Raw genomic sequence first — 13448 nt, 5'->3', positions numbered from 1 at the left:
ATTATTAACTACAACTACTGTTTTTAAACAAATAAAACGCGATTTTTTGGCGAAAAGTATTTTAAAAGTTCCGTCATTTTTGAAAAATGCGTTTCTTTTTACATCATTTGTGTTTCATATTCTTACAATTGGCACATAAATTAAAAAAAAATTATTGGTCTGTTTCACATAACTACCAGAAACGCTACAGACACGAAAAAAACCTATTTCAGATACTGCTCTATTTCTTTTGTATTTATTCTAATTTTACTGTTATAAACATTTGTATTACTTGTTATAATGTTAAATAAAGTACACTTAAACTCACGAAAGGATTAGCGCATTGGTATCTTTGCAAAAAAATTCTTAAAAAATGATACAAAAATAAGCCGTTTATATGGGCTTCTCCCTTAAGATACATATGAATTTTAGTAATCAGTTGAGTTCCCATCTACAATGGTCAATCCTCATACACCCCCCAGCATTAACTCAATAACGAAATAGCAAGTTTAAAATGAAATCGCAAACTGTGCCTCGAAACTGACAGGTAAGCAGAATTGTGCCAAATGTAACACTCTAACAAGCGCTTCAGCGCTCGAGCCGCGAAGCAGTCTAATTCAGCCGCGTTGCCTTCGCGATCAACAACTATTCCACTCGCGACGCAGCTGATGTCAGCGGGAACCTGTAAATTTTCCGAAACGATCGTCCAACGAAACTTTATCGTCGCCCGAGCGAAGGGTTCAGCGGGTGAGAATAAATTCGGCATAAACACGTGTTAAACAACGATCGCCACCGGGTGCACCCACCAACTGTCATGCACAGTTACTCGCGCCCAGTAAATGCACTTGCGTTTGCTCGTGACACCGCATTACGCTTAGTGGCCGAGCTTTCGCGCGTGATGTATCGATGTCGTTTCTGCTCGAGCACGGTAACGATACGGCGATTCGATGGGTTTACACGTGCAACGCGTTCTGTAAGGCATTGGTCTTAATAGAATGCGCGATACGCTTTTTCATGCTGACGTAAGGGATCTGCGTTTTAAAGGACAATGCTGTGTATTTCCGCAAGCAGAAGTATCGAGTAGCTGATCGATCCCTGCAATATCGTCACAGATTTTGTTTAGATACCAAAGTTTATTAAATACCGCTACTTGGTTCGCAGATGATAGAACCTTCGTTGGAGATTCATTGGTTCGTGCAGTCCTGGGTCTAGGTAGCGAAGAGCATTCCGCGACTGCTGTAGGTTCCGTTAGAATTGCCTAGATTCTGGCTGTCCACAGGTCTATTCTCGCAGTCCAAGGAAACGCATCGTCAATACGATCTTTTAGGCGGCTCACACGTCGCTTTCCGGAACGTGTTCGACTTCGGTTGCCGTTTTATATCTATATTTAGATTTGGTCCAGCTTGCGTCGATCAACTGGGTCGCATTAGTGCGCTTCCGCAGTACTTATCGGCCTCAACGGAATCCTCCACCATTATTCTCGATCCGCAACCTGATGCCGCGAACGAACCCATAAACGTGTCCAGAATCCCGAATGTTTCCACTTTCAATTGCGAAGATATTTTACTCCGCTCGGCTTAAAGCAGCTTAACTATAATTATTGGAGTTCTTAATTCACGATTCACTTGCTTATAATCATTTATCAATGCGGAGGAGTTTAAGGTCCCACATCTCTGTGGCAGTGCATTCACGGCATCGCCGGCAATCGTTTGTCGCCAGTTTCTTGGAATTCACACGTAAATCCAGATCCACTTTGCATCTACCGCGCGGAGGATCGAATACATTTGCATTAACAAGGTCCGTAGGTGGGCGACGGGGGCGCTAGATTTAGCTGGCTCAATGACAAATTGAAATTAGATGTTTAGGGACAGTTTGATTCACTGCCACGATTATCTGATTCCTTCATAAAAAAAAACAAACGCATTTTCTCGACTTAACGAGCTTCCCGTTGTATTCGTTGAATAAAGTTGTGCGCCTGCTGGCATCCGACAGGTGACATCCGCATTCAATCGTTCGGACACACGTAATCGGATTTCAATAATAAATGGACCTTGCCCACAGCGAAGAAACATTTTCTCCTGTACTCCTTATCATCTTATAATTCACACGTATCTCTGGCCAGCGATAATACTATTCATTCGGTGACTCTTCTTCGTTACTTTTAATACGAATCTTCGCTCTAATTCAAAATCGTTTTACCTTTTTTTATTTTCAGATGGGGCAGTTAACATTTTGGACGTACTTCCTGCTAATCGCGTTAGCTCTAGCGCCGGTGCAAAGGGTGTTGGGGTGCAGCTGTATGCTGAGCCATCCCCAGACTTTATTTTGCAATTCGGACTATGGTAAGTGTTTTACGAAACGAAAACACTCAGTCCCTATCAATCTCTCTAAAAGCGATGATCACGTTTCTGTCGTTACAGTCGCCGTGGTGAGAGTGAAAAGGGTGAAGCTCGTGAGCGAGCACGAGATCGCCTACAACGTGAAAGTCAACAAAGTCTTCAAGGTTCGTACGTCTATGGAAATTCCTCTAGCTCTTACGACTTCCGCTGCCTCACGGCCATTTTATAGAGGCGATCGCCTTCTAACATGGATACGCGTTTCATTAGCAATGGAACACCATCAATCCGGACGAGTTCTCGAAGCAGAATATTTTATGGAGCCCCTCGATGAGCGGTATGTGCGGAGTACACCTAAGACTGGGCGACACGTATCTCGTGAGCGGGATGATAATCGAGGGAAAAATCGGGCTGTCGCTTTGCAGCAACCCGATGAGATGGGCTGACGTGACCAGCCGACAGCGGAAAGGCTACAGGGGTCTCTATCACCGTGGTTGCGCGTGCGAGGTAAGTGAAAAAGTAGTCTTTTCAGGTGATGGTTAACCCTCCGTGGTCACACTTTCTTATAATCACATATTGATCACACGGTGTTCACCTCAGCGTGATTTTTCAGTTAGCATTTTCGTATATTAGAATCTTTTAACTTTTGAGTGATAACTGTACATTCGTAATACTCATACAATCATGCTCTAATAGTCTTTTCCTAGAAATATAAAGTTTGATATGATACAATTTTTAGTTCAAGAAGACCGATTTCCCACGGTTGCGGAAAATAGCGATATTTTTTTCGCGATAAATCCCCATTGGAAATCATAAAGGCGCGATATTTGAACTGAAAAATTGCTCTTGGGCTGTGATGCACCTCGTGTGACCACGAAGGGTTAATAGAAACTTTACATCGCAAATTGTAACATAAATAACTCAATCTATTAAGAAAGAACTGGTCTTCGCCAGAGTAAAGACATAGAAAAGGCGTTCGTTTCTTAAACAATTCGAACTCAGATCTTCCATTTGCTAAGTAACTGCCCTGTTGACTGATCGATGAAACTTCCGATACCTTAGACTCATATTTGAAAGTGGCAGTAATTTGCTGCTCTCTCTCGAGAGAGAAATATTCAAGTAAAGGATGTTGTTCCACAACTCTTTGTGCTCCAGATTGGCTATACACCATGGTGGAGGAAGGGAGCCGTTCTGGAGAGCGTAGGAAGGAAGCAGTGTTTATGGGAAAGCTCGCCAGGTCCTCAAGATTGCCAAGAAAAATACGGCGTGTGCATGGCTGGGCCAGGTGGATGTTCCTGGACTCCGTCTGTCCCTTACAAGAACTGCATCAGGGAATACCAACGGAAACGCGAGCAACAAAGGCTGCGGGAACCCTAAATTCCTCCCCATTTAAGCAGTTGGTATTTCCACGGATACAAGAAAAAATCGATTAGGTATACTGGCGGGAAATCAGCGTTGCTCGTGCCTGGTCACGCAGCGCCGCTTTTCGTTACGATTACACTTGGAAACTCCGTAAGAGTCTCTCGTGGTTCATTGTATCGCGCGAGTAGCGTTTAAACACGCAGCAAACTTTACCGCGTGGTGTCGTCAAAAAATTAATGTTCCGTTAAGAAGGGTTTATTTATTTGCACCAGAGTGGGCTCCAAAATTGACTGTCACTATAGTCGCAACAAAATCGAATGATCGGCAAGTTTCTCGAGAAAAGACCAGAAATCGCTCCTTTGATAGGTCATTCGATGTGATCTTCCTGTTCGGAGCAGACGATTTTGTTGCGATTATAATGAGCGTTGCAGTGACCACCGATTAAAATATTTGATATCGATTAAGTGGCATGTAAGTTGTATTTATTCGCGAAAAGTAGCATTAATTTCTTGACTTAAGTGTTTGCGTCTCTGCATCTTACTGCGTTCTATTTATTGTCGAGTTCGACCAAAAGTATTAATTGGAGGGTTGTGTCAGCAAGTACAAAAGTCGTTCATGGATAAACACGAGAAGAAAGAAATCTAGTTGATACACGCTGTGTTCTAGAGGTCCTAATATAATTTGCTGACGAACACTTGAAACTGCTTTGCATTTCCATTATAAGTTATTCCTTAACGTTTCGAGGTCCGTAGCATTGAGCCCCCCGTTATCGACAGCTTTCCATTTAATTCCCGTTTACTTCCTCGATACAACCTGTCGGTATTTTCATATCTGAATAATCAAAGGCGCCGAGCGAAACTGTTCAATATTCTATTTACTCACCTTAAGAGGAATTATTAATGAAAGCGTCTTCGCTGTAAACATCCTCTGGCAAGCTTTTAATTTCCCATCGCAACAATGCTACTAACCTCGTTCCGTTTAATTAAACTTGGTACGCTCGATTGCAATGTAAATCGTTCGAGCTATTTGAAATCTGAGACAGCGAGTGCAGCGAGCGTAATTCAACGTCTATCGGTCATCCCTTTAGTTGTACATATTAGGCTATTGATGTATATTATGCATTTTTAAATTATTCTCACTTTTCTTTCGTTGTATGTAGCCTTATCTGTGTACGAAGCTGCTAAACGGTATTTAATGTTTAGTGTAGTATCGCGTAAGTCTCTGAATACTGACACAACACGACGTCGAATGTATATTCCCGTGAAAGAAGGCCTGACAGCATTCAAAAGCTACATGTTCCGTTGGTCAAAGGATTACGGTGCTTTATTATTCAGAGGCGGTGTGTAAATCTTAAGCGTCATATTATAGATGTTTTAACCAGTTAAGTTCTCTATTTGAGGGTGATTATTGTTTCTCGTTTACGAGCGGCTGGAAACAAGTCCCTGGACGTGGGTAGAAATTTTAGTACAAAATACTAAACGCGCGATATGAAGGGAGTTACACATTTCCTAGCATGGGAACGTATTTTAGTTTAGTCCTTCCATTTGATAACTTTTGTAAGTATTATATATTACTTAATCGATGGAGAAATAAACGAGAGGTTCGTAGTCGTTCATTGTATGGAGACTTTTACTCACCATTTCACGATGGTTAGGATAGAATGTCTGCTCGATCAGAGGGAAGTTGTCTTTTCCCAAACGGCGCTGAAGACCCAGCAGATGCGCGAACACCCAAGGTTTATCCTGAAAGGACGAGTCTTTCAATTACCCAACTTTAATGTCGTTCATAGAACTTTGGACGTTCTAGAACTTCTTCCAGACGTTAATTAAAAGATACCGTTGAAGCAGTTTCCAACTCACGACTAGGCATTTGGGACGGAATATCGTGTTCCTAGTAACACTTCGATCGACATTTACCTGGAAGTTGTAAATGGCGGTGAGATTGTTAATACTGGGGACACCTCCGTACATCAAACCCAGAAGAAGGTTCTTGTTGTCTTCCCCCGCGTCTTTTAAGTTCTGTCGTATCAGGACGAAATCAGGCTTGAAGGACCTACCAACAGAATATCCCCCCGTTCGTTTATACCTCGGTCGTTAAAATCCACTCAAGAAGACTCGAGATGTCGTCTTACCGAATGACTTTAGTCCCGTTACGATAAACAGCCATGGACACGACGGTGCCAGCCTCGCTCGCCGTCAACGACAATTCCCGAAATTCCGCTTGTTCAACGCGAATCTCGTAATCGCCGTGGATTCTACGACCACGGAAGTACTTGCTCCAGTCGGTGTTCTGGTCGTCGATCACCAACAGAGTGAAGCATCGATCTTTGTTGAACGATGGGCCTCTGGTTGCGCCCGACACTGCTGCTCCCAGAATGGACGCACCCTAATTGCGACAATTAAAGTCTGTGTAACTTCGAGCAGTCCAAGTATCTCCTATGAGCTATAAGTGTTTATTAAGCCCCGAAGGATCAGAATTTCTTAGAGGAAGAAATGAAAGTGAACGGAGTCGTACCACTTGTGAAACGCAAGTCCATCTTCACCTGTACTAACCAGAAGAAGACCTGAATACCCCTGGAACATACCTGGTCGCGAGCAGCTCCGGTCAAGCTCTGAACCCTCTGGAGCAAACTCTCCCGTGTCTTCGCTGGCGACGACGGAGCGCTGGTAGTCCTTGACCCGGGCCTCAAGTTGAGGCTCAGATCACCGCCGACAGGCTGGGGAGGTCCAGGTGGTGGTGGTCCATGTGGTGGTGGCCCATGTGGTGGAGGTCCATGTGGTGGTGGTCCATGTGGTGGCGCTCCATGTGGTGGTGCTCCAGGTGGTGGTGCTCCAGGTACCGGTGGCTGGTTAGTGGCTGGAACTGGCGTTGGTTGAGATTGCAACGGCCGTTCCGGTACCCCTTGATACGATTGGGACGAATCCCTGGCCATGGAGGCCAGCCCGGAGTCTGTGCTTGGTTCATCGTCGAGCTCCGAGCTCAAATCCCCTGACGAGAACCTGGAAGACAAACTATGGTGGTGGTCGTGATAGTGGCAATCGGCCCGAATTAACCCGCTGCTTTCACGTTCTTTGCTCTTTGCCTGACAGATCTGAATTACACATCGAACAGCCAGTGCTCAGGGTGGATGGCATGGATGGCGTTCGGCGATGATGGACGATTGCTGGTTGCTGCAAGTTTGCATGCGTGACGGATGACGGTGGCACACACGCGCGGTTCTGATGCGCCTGGACGCGTGGTTTGCGATGCCGCGCGTGAAATGCGGGTCTGGCGGTCGCTTGTGCTGTTTGCAAGATGAAAATGGCGCTTTCTTGCCCCGTGGGACAATTGGGCGGCGAGTTGGCTGATATATGCGATTCGAGAGCTTGTCCAGCGGCGCGCAAGATGAAATTGGAATGCGTTCGGTAAGCGTTGCATTGTAATCAGAGTAAAACATTAAACTAAACTCTACAAAACGAACACAGCGATTAATCGGACTTCGTTTAAGTATTAGAGTCCCTTAATGACATCCATATGTAAAATATCGAGCTTCAGGCTATGATCGCAGGATACCAAAAGCGATTTTTCCGAACGATCCGCATGCGTAGCATACATCGTGATTTATCATATGTGAGAAGTTGAGATTTAAAAATAGCAGCGTTTCTTCTCCAAGGATCAATTAATATGTGGAATCTCGATTAAATGAAGTACCTAAGCTATGATCTGCCAATTAAAGTTACCACCCTACGATTTGCAACTTGTGAAACTCGAATAATACTGTTAATTATAGTTGAGGGGACGAATCAGATAACCAGCTCTCGGTTAATTGAACGAGCAATCTATCGACCAGTATAATTATACTGTACCATAGAGTATAATCCAGACGTACATTAAAACAACATTGTGTCGAGATTGTCGTTCATTCTTTACGTTCCTTTATTTGTTGATTCAATGAAAAAGGCGAGCATAAGTTTGTCTATCCCTCGTTATTTTCTGTATTTTTGAGTAATTCTATTTATTGTAATGACTTAGATGTGGATATCTATTCAATAAACCCATTTCAAAGGGACAGAGTCACAGTTCTCTTCCCTGCACAGGTTGCACAGCACTGAACAATATTTCAAGCTGAAATAACATTGACAAAAGGAGTAACTTTTTAATAAGGTATATTATACAGAGTGCTTCAGACTTATATCTCCGATCAGATTAGTACCACTAGTTCCAAAACACCCTGTACAAGTGGGGTATCCTGAAACTTCCTAAGTATCTACGTAAAAGCTCTCGAAACATCGAAAAAGTTAGTCAGATCTGCCAGCGGAAGATAGGCGTATCGCGGCGATCTTAAACGCCACGGTCGCGAATTCCTCGAGTCTCTTCAACCCGCCAGAGGGAAGTTCCAGGAATTCCATCGGGACAAAGTGGTTCTGCGCATGCAACGTCACTCGGCCGGGAGGCACTCACCTCCGTTTCAGGTAGTTAACATTGGAGGTGAAGGACTGCCGAAAGCTGGAGAATGAAATGTTGCCGGGTGATGGAGAAGTACCACAGTATTTGGCGCAACCGCCGCGGCCGGTAATCTTGCTGGTTAACACCGACTGCGTCCCCTTAACGAGTACCGCGGGTTCTCTGTGGTTTTCACCTTTCGGACGGTCGCGCACGCGGAGACGTCCGTTTTCCCCGTGTCGCTGGGCGCGGAGATCGGGGACAGGGTGGACGAGTGGCCTGGTGTTGCCCGTCCGATGACCGATTCGATGTTCTCCGTCTCTTGTCGAGTTCCGGGGTAAATTTCAACGTAAGGTAACCCGAAAGGAAAGGATGAAATAAGAGAGGTGAGGAAGGACAAACTAAACAATCCAAGTTGAAATCTGCAATGGGAAACATCGAGGGTGGGTTAATGAAAGTGGCGTCCCATCGGGGTCTAACTTTCGTACCATTATCGATATTAGGTAAATAGTCATACTTTGAGGGGAAATCGGAAAATCAGGTACTCGTATCTTAGTGTATTCCTCAATGCTTCTTGTTATCATGAATTTCACTTGAACAATGAAGGGTGGATAATGAAGACTGAGGATGATGGAAAACAAATAATACACCAGCTTCCACAATGGGTAACACTGTCGAGTTTATACGAGCGAAGGAAACCGCGGGCCGCTGTAAAAACTAGCAGGCAAATTCTACGTGCGCGCGAGATGAATACCTCTCCCGCAGAAATGTAGCACGGCAAAATGTGCAGCTCGATATCCTGCTGATCGATACGGCCGCAGCGTGACTTTACATGCCGCTGGATTTTTACATGACCCCGTGTTTTGCCTCTCCGCGTTCAAGTGGCGATTTCAATTCGCGTCGAATATTGGATAGCGATGAAGAAGTTGCGATAACGAGCTACTGGCTTCCGCGGAGTATGCGGAAACCACCCAGCGAGGAACTAATTGTTTCTGTGAATAAAGGAGAGGGAAAATAGGGGGTCTTACTGATTGCACGTTGGGGGAAAGGTCGTTTTAGATTTCCATGGAATTTGTTGCTCGCTTTACTCGAGACACGACACGCAACTACATTCGTGACTGCAAAGCGGCAATGATTTGAAAATGTTAAACGTCGTCAATGACGGGGAAACTTGGCGGGTAGTTTAATATTTTCCTTGCTACTACAAACTTCAGCTTCCGCCACGTCTCTGAAGGCACTCGCCAATCAGGAGCGTCGCGGAACTCTAAATTAACCCGGCTTAGGCTGCATGTGACGAGTTAGCGAACTGTCGCCGTTCAGTTAATCTCACAGGTCCCGTAGTTAATTGAATTTCGAATGAGTTTCAACGAATTTCAGGCTCCGTTGTGATTCTCGCGTTCTTGCTGACCGCGATCTGTTTACAGCCCTCTGAAATTAGCTTTTCTTTCGCAATAAATAGGTTGCTTATAATGTGAAGTTCGCTTATAGTTTGAACTACGCGAAGCTCGATACTGATCGATTAATGAACCTTGATAGTTTCCAATTTCGACGTGTTCGCGAGGTTCCAAACTGTTGACAACGTTACGAGGCTGATGGTCGTGGAAAGTTAGGGAACATGAAGCTTCGATATGAATAGAATTTGCGACACGCCCTTTTGTTGCGCCGCCAAAATTCTAAAATTTATTATATAAACGCCTAAAAGTCTGTTTAATTAATATACTTCGTCGAATTTTATTACAGAAAAATTCTGTTTTTTGTTTTAGTTTTTTCTCTTTCTCTGATATTTATCGCGAATTGATGTAATGTTCTGTTATGTGCATATTAATATAACGAGACGTCTATGTTATTCATTTTATCTCTCGGGAGTTCGGCTTAGAGTCTAGTAATAATCGATGGTGGAAGAGTCCCTAGGTGTTAGGAAAGGGCAGGCGCGTTGACCGCCCAAAGCTGCGCGTACAGTTACGTTATGTATACAAAGAGGTAAAATGGCAGTTGGTTGCAAAATACTTACCGTGATTAATTAATAAGATCTGTTCAGAGTAGTATTTTGAGATAGTCATAGACATATTTTCACGCTCAATACTTTTTCGAATTTTAACTACAGCATTCTGTTACATAATATAAGTATCAGGGTTTCTTATAAAAATCTTCCTAATAGCTTTAACGAAATTGATTTGCAAGTACCTGTCCACTAGTATTTGCATTGAAAGCCGAGAAAAGCATGATACCAATTGCTCCAACTTCATCGATCAACATCGGTGAAATGTGCTCCCGCGTAAATTTAAACCGTGAAGACTATAATTAATAATTTAGAACTGTCTGTCGTTGGAAGCAGCCTATCTTGGCAAGAACAGATAATTATAGAAACATCTACGTTACTGCTCCTTTACGTACGTCATTTTCAGTTTTTATGTCTATCATTGAACATAGAACTCTAACACGAAACCTAACAGTACCTACATAATCTCGATAACTAAATCCGACGTATCTTCTCGAACAAGTTTTGTAAGACCCTATGCGTCTAAACCTCTAAATCAATTTTATTAATCTTCACGAGTGCCTCAGCTTTATCCAATTAACAGTAGAAGAGGTCTTGATCTACTTAAACGTTAGCCTAGAACGGAAACGAGGCACGCAAAATGCCTCCCACCTAAAAATCAATTCCCCGTTCTCCACGGTTCCCCAGTGACCGTTTCCGAGGCTAACCCCGGTCCCCCGGAACGCGAGGTACCGTGGTACCAGCGGCAGAATGACGCCGCAACCGAGCAGAGAATTCGACGGGTAAAAGCCAAGACTCGGTCCTGTTCGCATACCGGACAACAGTTCAACCCTATCCAGGCGCCCCCGTGCCATTAATCTTACCCTTAAACCTCTATCTTAGGTGCACTTAGAAACATTAAGATCTGAGAAGCTTGTACTCACCTGTGTCGCGTGCGTGTACTACCCACTAGTTTGCCGGTGAAGCAGTGAGCCTCGGCCGAGGATCGCGAGGGTGTTACCCGGAGGGTTCGCCGGTCGATAGGTCCGCGCTTGCGTTCTCCTTATCATCCCCACCAGGCTGCCGCGAGCTAACGACAAAAGGGGGAGAAAAAGGGACGAGCCCCTGTGTTTCCCGATATGCCCGGTCTCGGCCCGTGTTTGTACAGGGTGACGTCGCTCGATGCGCGTCAAACACGCTCCACCTGCTGGCCGACTGAAGATGAAACGTCAGGCTACACGTTACAGCAACGGTCGTGCCCCCGTCGTAGCTGGGGCTGCCGTTTCGAAAATTCCTCTGTATCGCAGGCCGCCGGCAGGCCTGGGGGATGTATACACACTATCCCCGTGCCTGCAGACCACCACTATCACGACACCACGGGGATTACAGAGCGCGCCGGCCACGGCGACACCTTCGCGGTGTTGATTTCTCGGTGTAGCGGGCGAAGACCACTCGACCGGCCGCGCTCCAACGAGCCAGCGAGGGTGCATGAAAGAATTAATGCAGCGACCCAGATATTCGTACGGCTCTGTGGCGTTGCACTTACGGAGCTTTTGTGCCCATGGAAATCGTACTTTGAAATCTTTCGGGAGATAAAATTCCTATTGTCCCGGACGGCGGCAGTCGCACGCGGGTTGGGAACCGGGTTCTCGTCCCGGAATAAAATTTCTTTGTTTCACTGGCATCCACGAGGCCCGTCCTGTTTTATATTCGCCCCGTGCACAATGGGATTATTATGCATTACGATTTCTGGCCCCGCGCTTATTAATTTAGACGGGAGAGTGCCATTCACGGGGATGGTTTTTCCTTTCGTTCAGGTAAACGCACCCGGGAGAGTTGATCCTTTCTTCCTGCGGGAAAGTGAGCCGGGGATATTTTTCCGGGATAAAGAGTATTCGATTGGAAGACGAGCGTCTGGGTTTTCATTAGGATTAGAGTACTCGTCAGATGCAAGTCTCGCCTCGTTACGTAAGGGAACGCGAGTCACGGGTGATTCTTCTTCTTCTTCGCGAATTACTTTTTATTTCCCCAGTGCGCCGTCGTTTTTCCTCGGGAGACCCATTACACGATCGTCCAGCTTGAACAGGTGAAACTGTGATAAATCGTAATGGAATAAATGTAAGGAGGAAACTTTGAATCGTGTCTAACTGCAGCTCCGATTATTAGGTATAATGGCTTTGAGCAACTACTCCTCTTTTAAACAATTCCTCTTTTAATACTTCATCGCGCCGAAATGCGATTGAAGCGGCTTTTTATTGTATAAGCGGAAGAGTGAATTTAGTGGAACTGTATTTTCAAGTAGATGTGTACGTTTTATTGCAGTGATGGATATAGATAGAAATGTTTATGCTTCCGTATGGTCACCACGCATATATTGCAAAAATGCAGTCAGCCGGCGTTTAAACTGTTCCTGCGTAAAGATATCGATGCATCAGTGTCTTGAATGGTTTTCGCGTCATCCATGAATGATCCTATAAGCTTCCTATTGTCTTCGGTATTCGCCTTTGTCCGCATTGTGACAACTTGAGAGGGACCGCGACAATACCTTCCCGAGCATCGCGACTATCGACAGTCCCGTAATTCCGCAATCTTGGTTCAATCGATATCTACTCATTAGTTTGTCCACCGTAATTTCGTAAGTGTTACGTGCACATTCAAATCTCCTCAATATTTTACACAGCAATCTCATTGCAGAATCACCTATCAGAATTATGAAAGAAACTTTAATCAAACAGAGGGAACTATATAACTTATATAAATAATAACTTTTGCCATTTCGGTACTATATATAGCTACCAATACATTACGAACCGCGAAAATCAGAATATCCCAGATTTTCTCTCGCGAGCATCGGAACTCTGAAAATTTAAGCTTTAAAGCGGATGAGCTATCCCTCGAGTCGATACCTACACTCGGCTATTTAAACCGAGCATCTTTCAAATAAGGAACGGCAAAGTCATTAAATCTAAGAGTTAAAACAACCCATCTTGTGAGAATTAAGGTCAGCGTCACTTTGATACAGCGTGATTCGTCCAACATCCGGCAAGAACCTGCTTAAAAACAGAAAACCATGAATGTGCACCAATTAAGGTCATCGTCTAGGGGAAACTAGTTCCAAATTCACTCCAGGGGGCCTTGAGGAAGATTCTAAAAGTCCCCCAGACCCAGCCGATAAGGTGATTCCCTGCGCTGCAAGGTTGTACCGTGCACGGTGCTGACCTCGCCTAGGAAGCACGAGAAGCGGCGGAGGCGCATCGCTGGTTTCGGAGACATGAATGCGTGGATCGCATACTACATCGGATGAAAAGGGAATGGCCGCCACGGCACGATCTATCCCCACCAGATGCCTGAACACCTGAGCGTCCCTGGGG

General features: G+C 44.9%; 2 protein-coding genes across 5 annotated transcripts in view; one reads left to right on the top strand and one right to left on the bottom strand.

Moving 5' to 3' along the window:
• Window positions 1-5292, top strand: part of Timp (Tissue inhibitor of metalloproteases) — a 28302-nt gene extending 23010 nt beyond the window's left edge. For all 3 annotated transcript variants that reach the window (XM_076830838.1, XM_076830840.1, XM_076830839.1), the window contains exons 2-5: window positions 2195-2321; window positions 2400-2482; window positions 2586-2822; window positions 3471-5292. In XM_076830838.1, the coding sequence (XP_076686953.1) occupies window positions 2195-2321; window positions 2400-2482; window positions 2586-2822; window positions 3471-3692 (669 nt within the window). In that variant the 3' untranslated portion in view covers window positions 3693-5292. The remainder of the gene's footprint in view (window positions 1-2194; window positions 2322-2399; window positions 2483-2585; window positions 2823-3470) is intronic.
• Syn (synapsin) overlaps window positions 1-8250 on the bottom strand; it is a 38082-nt gene extending 29832 nt beyond the window's left edge. Inside the window, exons 1-5 of one of the 2 annotated variants that reach the window (XM_076830829.1) lie at window positions 8118-8250; window positions 6262-6688; window positions 5809-6062; window positions 5594-5729; window positions 5315-5419 (exon numbers count right to left, since the gene is read on the bottom strand). In XM_076830829.1, coding sequence (XP_076686944.1) covers window positions 5315-5419; window positions 5594-5729; window positions 5809-6062; window positions 6262-6609 — 843 coding nt within the window. In that variant the 5' untranslated portion in view covers window positions 6610-6688; window positions 8118-8250. The remainder of the gene's footprint in view (window positions 1-5314; window positions 5420-5593; window positions 5730-5808; window positions 6063-6261; window positions 6689-8117) is intronic. The other variant, XM_076830828.1, reaches the window with a different exon arrangement.
• Window positions 8251-13448: the final 5198 nt, after the last annotated feature.

The sequence above is a fragment of the Andrena cerasifolii genome, chromosome 2, assembly GCF_050908995.1.
Source record: "Andrena cerasifolii isolate SP2316 chromosome 2, iyAndCera1_principal, whole genome shotgun sequence".
NCBI classification, from domain to species: domain Eukaryota; kingdom Metazoa; phylum Arthropoda; class Insecta; order Hymenoptera; family Andrenidae; genus Andrena; species Andrena cerasifolii.
The sequence above is the reverse complement of the archived record's forward strand: the minus strand, read 5'-3'. Positions and strand labels throughout refer to the sequence as shown.